Source organism: Solanum verrucosum, unplaced genomic scaffold (genome assembly GCF_900185275.1).
Source record: "Solanum verrucosum unplaced genomic scaffold, falcon-dt-bn FXZP01000050.1, whole genome shotgun sequence".
Classification (NCBI taxonomy): Eukaryota; Viridiplantae; Streptophyta; class Magnoliopsida; order Solanales; family Solanaceae; genus Solanum; species Solanum verrucosum.
The window spans coordinates 2,034,099-2,043,031 of NW_026020020.1; the positions used below are offsets into that span (position 1 = coordinate 2,034,099).

The 8,933-nt window shown below is 40.5% G+C and overlaps 1 protein-coding gene across 1 annotated transcript; it reads left to right on the top strand.

Moving 5' to 3' along the window:
* Positions 1-1,216: 1,216 nt before the first annotated feature.
* On the top strand, positions 1,217-1,776 carry LOC125821060 (uncharacterized). Its single transcript, XM_049500479.1, has 2 exons — positions 1,217-1,410; positions 1,578-1,776. The coding sequence occupies exons 1-2, from the start codon at positions 1,217-1,219 to the stop codon at positions 1,774-1,776; spliced, it is 393 nt and encodes a 130-aa protein (XP_049356436.1).
* The last annotated feature ends 7,157 nt before the right edge of the window (positions 1,777-8,933 follow it).

Below are 8,933 nucleotides of genomic sequence, written 5' to 3' on the forward strand. Positions count from 1 at the left end.
ATTTCCCAAAATGTAGAGTCCGACAGTCAGGGCTCTAGTTTCATTGCTAGAGGTTGACTTGAAATATTTCTGAGCTTTGGTGAGTCCTCATGCTTCAAGGACGTATGTTCATTGTTTCAGTTTTCTTTCTTACTTTTAGTTTTGTACATAATGTATGGGCTAGGTGTACTAGATGGCTAATGAGACAAGTGTTTAGACTTCTGCTTTACTTTTATAAAACTTTTGGAATTGAAATATTGGTCTTTATCTCTTTTGTTCTATTTCTTATGTTATGAATGCTAAGTGGCTTGTATGGCACCTATCGGGGTCCTATGTTCCATATTACACCTAAGGAGTACCTTTGGATGTGACAAACTTGGTAATCAGAGCACAAGATTTAGAATGGTCCTAGGAAGTCTCATATGCCACGTCGAGTAGAGTCTTGTTCATGAGTGTGAAGCGTGCCTTACTTATGAATGAGAGGAAACAAGATGATTTGGAAACTACACTTCTTTCTTTATTCTAAAGTCGAGTGATAAAGTTTAACTCTATAAGATCTCTCTCCTAATCCTTATCGAATGCTCTTCAGGATATAGCTACTCAAAGTGCTTATGCTAGAAGGAATGCGGGAGATAATGCTAATAAAAAGTCTCCTTCTTAAGATCCTTAAGCTCCGGTCGACCCTTTGGCCGAGCAAGTGACTAATGCGTAGTTTAGGGCTGCTTTTCAAGTCTGGCTCAAGCAATGACGACCCAAGCCAATAGGGAAGTTATGGATCCCGTGAACCCAAATGTGGGTACGACATCATCTAGAATGAGGGACTTCACTAGAATGAATCTCCTGGAATTTTATGGTTCTATGGTTGAGTTGGATCCCCAAGAGTTCATTGATGAGGTCTATAAGGTATGGATCATCATGGGAGTGACTCCAGTGGAAAAGGAGGAGTTGGCCGCTTATCAACTTAAGGGTGTTTCTCAAATTTGGTTCAACCAATGGAAATAGGAGAGGCCGGAAGATGTGGGTCCTCTCGATTGGGAAAAGTTCAAAGTTCCTTTCCTCGATCGATTCTTTCCCTGGACATGAGGAAGGAAAAAGTGCCCGAATTCATTAATCTTCATCAAGGAAGCATGAGTGTGAAGAATATGCTTTGAAGTACACATAATTGCCTCGATATGCTCCTACTATGATTACCGATCCTAGGGAAAAGATGAGTAAGTTCGTTTCGGGTATGTCTGAAATGGTTGTTAAGGAGTGTCGTACCGCCATGCTTGTTAATGATATGGATATTTCTTGTCTTATGGTTCATTCTCAACAAATTGAAGAAGAGAAACTTAAGGAAAGGTCTAGGGAGATAAAGAGGGCTAAGACCGATGATGACAATTCCTCACGTTCAAGGTCCGATGGACATGGTCCTTCTAGGTTCCAACAAAGGTTTTCGGTCAAGGTTCCTCTAATGCTCCTTCTAAGTTCAACAAGGATAGGGTGTCAAACCCTAAGTCTCAAGGAGGAAATAATAGTGGGTCTCTATTGACTATGTGTGCTAAGTGTGGAAGGAAGAATGAGGGCAAGTGTCTAGCGGGTTCCAATGTTTGTTTTAGGTATGGTAAGATGGACCACAAGATAAGAGATTGTCCTTCAGTTGCTAAAAATGAAGGAGATAATAGCCGAAGGGCTAAACCTAATCCTTCATCCGGTCCAAGTGGTTTGGGTTCAAATGCTCCCAAGCAAAACCGATTTTATGCACTTCAGACTCGCCATGAGCAAGAGGGTTCTGCCGATGTGGTTACCGTATGTTGAAAGTCTTCCAACTTGATTTTTATACTTTACTTGATCTCGGTGCTACCTTGTCTTTTGTGATGCCATATGTGGCGATGAGGTTTGATGTTCTTCCGGACGTGTTGTTAGATCCCTTTCATGTCTCTACTTCTGTTGGTGATTCTATTGTGGCTAACATGATCTATAGAAGATGTCCTGTTTCCTTGTCCCATAGAGTTACTCTGGTTGATTTGGAACAACTTGATATGCTAGATTTCGATGTGATTCTTTGTATGGATTCGCTGCACTCATGTTATTCTTCTATTGATTGTAAAACTCGTGTAGTCAAGTTTCAGTTTCCAAATGAGCCTAGCCTAGATCGGAAAGGGGGAAATTCTATGCCTAAGGGTCAGTTTGTCTCTTGTTTAAAAGCTAGAAAGATGATTGCTAAGGGTTGCATTTATCGTGAGGGATGTAGATTCTGAAACCCTTACTCTTGAGTCGGTCCCCATTGTTAATGAGTTTCCAGAAGTGTTCCCTGATGATTTATCCGGTATTCTTCCCGAAAGGGAAATAGACTTCGGTATTGACCTTTTCCCCGATACGTAACCTATCTCTATTTGTAACATCTCATATTCTAGAAAACCAAAAATGCAGAAAATTTAGAAGTTGCAGGTGCCACCAACGGGGCAACCTACGGATCGCAGGTGGGATCCGTGGTTGTCCACCTGCAGCCCTTCCCCAGAAACTCCAGAAAGTTTAGTTAAGGGTTGACCCACGGTCGGACCTACGAAATGTAGGTCAGACCACGGGTCGTGGTCCTGGTCCATGGATCGAGATCCTTAACACCTCTCCTCTGAAGCTGAACGACGGTTGACCAGGACGGACCGTCGATCAATACATGGTCTGTCGGTGGCTTTGGTAACTTTTAAGTCTAGGTCATTTTGGTCTTTTCCCTATGCGTTGGACACCTAAACTTCATTTAACCCTTAAAATATGTCATTTTGGTCAGTTTTAGCCTAGTAACTTAATTATAACTTACCCTAGTCAAGTCATTGACCAAAAACTCAGAAAAATTAGAGCAAAAAGGAGAAAAGAGTCGACGAACCTGCTCCAAGAACGCAGCATGGTTTCCTCCATTTCCATCCCCGAAATCAAAAGATTTCTCCGTGGAATTCGTCACCAGGTATCTAGGATTTCACTAGTGGGTTCCTTTCACCCATTGGGTCCCTAGAATTCAGTCAGATTCTTGATTCTCTATATCATGTTTAGACCTAGGGTTTCTTGAACTTTAGACAAGTGTTGTGATTTAGCTGTTAGACTAATCCTAATCATATAATCATGTTTTTTGAGGAATTGTTGCTTAGCTTATTGCATGAAACTCAGAACCCTAGTTGTGTAGATTTGTTTAGTTCATGAATTACACTTGCTAGGTCAGTTTATACAAATATACATGTATCCGTTTATAAATGTTTCATTATCAGTACTTAATGTTGCATTTTCAGCTAGCATATCAGAATTTCGAGCTATCCAGTTATTGCAGTTATGTTGTATTTTATACATTCTAGTTAGGAGTAGGCTTAATATCAAGTGGACTAGGGTCAGTCACCCTCATAGTCCCAGAACTACGTGCCCCCGTAGGTTAAGTCCCCTCTGTGGGAAACACATTTAGTGATTACTCCAGTTATGCCTTTATACCCCTTGCAAGGTATATTGGGTCCTATCGATTGGGCGATACATCAGAATTCACATTTAGCTCACGCGGTTTTATGTCAGTTATTAGTAGCTCCAAAGTTAGATTCTTGTGCATTGACAAGGTTACCAGTTATATCTCAGTATTAAGTTTCAGCGTGTTATGTACTTTGATGTCCCAGCTGGAAAGTCAACCTTTTCATATTAATGCCTGCCCTATTAAGATTCCAACTATATATGCATTTATGCATTTTCTTTTTATGCGACAGGTTGTTGCACTCAGTTTTGTTAATGTTTAGTATGTTAAGTATATTCATTATGTTCATCTTATATCATTGCTCAACATGCTTTATTTAAGTTATTTATTGTTGTTCAGTTTTATCCTATCTTTCATGCTCAATACCTTTCAAGTACTAATGCATACTCTGCGCTACATCTCCTCGTGATGTAGGTTTAGGTCCTCACCATTCATATCACAAATAGATCGGTTCCCGATCTCCAATTTAGCAGTATCAGTGGTGAGTCCTCATTCTTCGAGGATGATAGACATGTTTTCTTTCATTTTTCAGTCTTTTTATTATTAGTTTTGATAGAGGTAGCTATGGGGCATGTCCCAACATCTCTAGTTAGTTAGAGGCTTTTATTCAGACATAGTTAGATTCAATTTTAGTTTTGAGTTAGATCTTTCAATTGTTATTGAACTCTCAGTTTTTATATATTTATAATTAGAATTAGTATTCCCCATTATTTCAGTTTATGTCATGTTTAAGCTTCCGCACAGTATTTCTACTTTTGGTTTATCTTAGTATGCTTATGATATGCTAGCAGTGTTAACTTTGGGTCACTCGTGATCCTAAGTCCCGTGTTGCGTCAAGGGGGTAGCTTCGGGGAGTGACAAACTTGGTATCAGAACACTATGTTTAAGAGTCCTAGGATGTCTGAAAAGCCGCACTAAGTAGGGTCCCTTCCATGAGTGTGAAGCGGGCCACACCTATGAGGGGGAGGCTACGAAGTGTTATTGGAAAAACTTCACTTTCTTGATATTCTTATTATGCGTGGGTATGATCTCCTTTCTAATTGAATGTTATGCGTTTTTAGATCATGCCTCCTCGTAGAGCTTACCCAATGAATGCTAATTATCACCGATGTAGTTCCTCTAGTCCCATACCATGAGGTTTCGAATACTGAGTTTTGGAACGCCATTCAATTTTTGGCCCAGACTGTAGCTAACCAGAACAATCAATAGATTTCAGTTCCCACAAATGCTAGTGGTGGATCAGTGGTAGCTAGGGTCCGTGATTTTGTTAGGATGAATCTGCCAGAGTTTCTAGGGTCGCAAGTTGGTGAAGATCCCTAGAACTTTAGTGATGAGATCAAGAAGATCTTTGGAGTGATGCAAGTGACTGGAACTGATAGGGTAGAGTTGGCTTCCTACCAGCTTAAGGATGGGGCTTACATATGGTTTACGCAGTGGAAGGAGAACATGGGTAAGAATGTAGTTCCTGTAACTTGGGAGTGTTTTACTAGAGCTTTTCTGGACAGGTTCTTCCTAAGAGAGTTGAGGGAGGCTAAGGCTAAATAATTCATGAATTTGAGACAAGGTTCTATGTCGGTCCAAGAGTATGGACTTAAGTTCACCCAGCTCTCCAGGTATGCTTCACATATGGTTGTCGATCCTAGGGCGCAAATGAGTATGTTCCTATTTGGAGTATCTGACTTGGTGAAAACAAAGTGAAAAAATGCGATGTTGTTAGAAGTTATGCATATCTCTAGGCTCATGACTCATGCCTAACAAGTTGAGGGAGATAAACTTAGGGAACAGGCTAAGGATAACAAAAAGTCTAGGACATGTAACTATGAGTACTCTCAATAGAAATCGGGTGGTGGAAATCGCTCGCAGTTTCAACAAAGGTCTTCAGCTCCAGCACCTTCAACGCTAGTGTTCCATCCTCCAGGTTTCGATAGGATCAGAAAGGTAGGGCATTAGGCTTTAAGTCTGAGGAGAGTGTTTTAGTTACCAGAACCTACCCAACTTTTCCAAAGTGTGGTAAGAACCATCCGGGAGAGTGTCTTGCAAGAAAGGATGGGTATTTTGGGTATGGTCAGACTAGTCACAGGTTGAGGGATAGCCCTCCTTATAAACATGGATAATGAGGTAACAATAGTAGGGCTTAGTCTATAACTTAAGTAACACCAGCAGGTCACCCAACTGAGTAGGGTACCTCATCTGGTACAGGTGGCGGTCAGCACCAGAATAGGTAGTATGCTCTCCAGGATCAAGAAGATTCTCCTGTTGTGGTTACCGGTACGTTGTGGGTCTTTCATTTAGATGTTTATGAATTGTTAGATCCAGGGACTACTTTCTCCTTTGTAACTCTATGTATAGCAATAAAATTCGGTGTCAGTACAAAAACTCTCTCAGAACCCTTCTCGGTCTCTACTCCAATCGGTAACCCAGTTATAGCTAGACGGGTATACAGAAATTTCCCTGCCACAATCTCTCAGAAAGTCACCGCAGCAAATCTCGTATAATTAGAAATAGTAGACTTCGATATCGTTCTAGTCATAGATTAGTTACATTCTTGTTATGCCTCAATCGATTGTAGAACTAGGATCGTTCGTTTTCAGTTTCCAGATGAGCCAATCTTATAATGGAATGGTAGTAGCTCAGTTCCTATGGGTCGATTATCTCTTACCTTAATGCCAAAAAGATAATCTCTAAGGGGTATCTCTATCATCTAGTTCAGGTTCAGGATTCAAGCTCCGAACACCAACACTTGAGTCACTTCCTGTAGTGAATGAGTTTTCAGAAGTGTTTCTAGAAGATATTCCCAGAGTTCCTCCCGAAAGGGAAATCGATTTCAAAATTGATCTATTTCTAGATACACAACCTATTTCTATTCCTCTTTACATAATAACTCCAGTTGAGCTTAAGGAATTGAAAGAGCAGTTGAAAGACCTTCTAGATAAGGGCTTCATCAGACCTAGTATTTCCCCATGGGGTGCACCAGTTTTATTCGTTAAAAAGAAAGATGGTTCTCTTAGGATGTGCTTTGACTATCGGTAGTTGAACAAAGTCACAATCAAGAATAAGTACCCTATCCACATGATTGATGACTTATTCGACCAACTTCAGTGTGCTAGTTATTTTTCGAAGATAAACCTCAGATCCAGTTATCATCAGCTCAGAGTCAGAGATAGTGACATTCCGAAAACAGCCTCTAAAACTTGGTATGGTCATTATGAATTTGTAGTTATGTCATTTGGACTAACAAATGCTCTTGCAGGTTTCATAGATTTGATTAACAGGGTGTTCAAGCAGTATTTGGACTTGTTCGTTATCGTCTTTACTGATGATATCCTCATTTACTCTAGGAATGAGGAAGAACATACGAATCATTTCAGGGTTGTCCTGTAAACTCTCAAAGATCGCCATTTATTCACTAAGTTTAGCAAATGTGAGTTTTGGTTACAATCAGTTGCTTTTCTTCGGCATATAATGTCTAGTGAAGGGATCCGAGTGGATTCTCAAAAAATAGAGGCAGTAAAACAATGGCCCATACCCACCTCTCGTACAGATATCAGAAGTTTCTTGGGTTTGGCTGTTATTACAGAAGGTTCGTGGAAGGATTTTCATCCATAGTCTCCCATGTGACTAAGTTGACTCACAAGAAAGTTAAGTTTCAGTGGTCAGATGAGTGTGAGAAGAGGTTCTCAGAACTAAAAACTAGGTTGATTAAACTTCCTATTTTGACTCAACCAGAGGGTTCAGATGGTTATATGATCTATTGTGATGCGTCTTGAGTCGACGTAGGTTGTCTGTTGATGCAGTGAGGTATGGTTATAGCCTATGCTTCTAGACATCTTAAGGTGCATGAGAAGAACTATCTGACTCATGACCTCGAGCTTGCAGCCGTAGTATTTGCCAATAAAATATGGAGACATTACATGTATGGTGCTCACGTAGATGTGTTCACAGACCATAAGAGCCTTCAATATGTGTTCACCCAGAAAAAGTTGAATCTTCACCAGAGGAGATGGCTTGAGTTCCTCAAGGACTATGACATGAATGTGCTTTACCATCCTGGTAAGGCCAATGTAGTAGTAGATGATCTTAGCAGACTATATATGGGTAGTGTAGTGCATGTTGAGGAAGAAAGGAAAGAACTAACAAAAGATGTTCACCGGCTTGCTCGCCTGAGTGTTTGCCTTATGAGCATATTAGATAGTGGTGTAATAGTTCAGAAAGGGTCAGAATCTTCATTGGTAGTGGAGGTTAAGGAAAAGCAAGAAAGTGATCCTATATTGCTTCAACTGAAGGGTGCAGTTCACTAGCAGAAAGTTGAGGTTTTATCCCAAGGGCGAGATGGTGTGCTTTGCTATTAGGGTTGTTTATGTGTCCTTAAGGTAGGTGAGTTGAGACAAAAGATCCTTACAGAAGCCCATAACTCTAGGTATTCTATTCATCCAGGCGCTACTAAGATGTAGCGTGATTTGCGGGAAGTCTTTGTGGAATGACATGAAAAGGGATATAGCAGATTTTGTGGATAAATGCCCTAATTGTCAACAAGTGAAGGTAGAATATCAGAAACTATGAGGTATGACTCAAGAGATTAACATTCCTACATGGAAGTGGGAAGTGGGAAGTGATAAACATGGACTTCATTACAGGTTTACCTTGTACTTGTAGACAACATTACTCCATTTGGGTGATAATAGATAGAGTTACTAAGTCCGCTCACTTTTTGGCTATTAAGACTACAGATTCGGTGGAGGACTATGCCAAGCTTTACATTAATGAGATAGTCAGGTTGCCTGGGGTTCCTTTGTCTATCATCTCAGGCAGAGGTCCTCAGTTTACCTCTCATTTTTGGAAGTCATTTCAGAAAGGTCTTGGTACTTAGGTTAACCTCAACACAACATTTCATCCACATACGGATGGTCAGGCAGAGCGTACCATTCAGACCATAAAAGACATGTTGAGTGCTTGTGTGATTGACTTCAAGGGTAGTTGGGATGATCACCTTTCTGTTATAGAGTTCGCCTACAATAATAACTACCATTCCAGTATTTAAATGGCCCCTTATGAGGCATTGTATGGGCGTAGATATAGATCTCCAGTTGGTTGGTTTAAAGTAGTTGAAGAAGCCTTGATAGGGCCAAATTCGGTTCATGATACTATGGAAAAAGTTCAGCTCAATGGAGATAGATTTAAGACAACCCAGAGTCGCTAGAAGTCCTATGCAAATGTAAGGAGAAGGGAATTGTAGTTCCAAATGGATGAGTGGGTTTTCCTGAAAGTGTAACCTATTAAGGAGGTGATGAGATTCGGGAAAAAAGGGAAGCTCAGTACTAGATATATGGGCCCATACAAGATCTTGAAAAGAGTTGGTAAAGTGGCTTATGAGTTGGAGTTGCCAGCCGAATTAGCAAGGGTCCATCTGATTTTTCATATTTCGTTGTTGAAGAAGTGTGTCGGTGATCCAACATCTATTGTACCTTTAGAA

Bases quoted from the DNA above. Each gene is read 5' to 3' on its own strand.
- LOC125821060 (XM_049500479.1), top strand. From the start codon at position 1,217: ATGGTTGTTAAGGAGTGTCGTACCGCCATGCTTGTTAATGATATGGAT. The intron at 1,411-1,577 runs GTTTTCGGTCAA...TGTTTGTTTTAG, and splicing joins CCTTCTAGGTTCCAACAAAG to GTATGGTAAGATGGACCACA.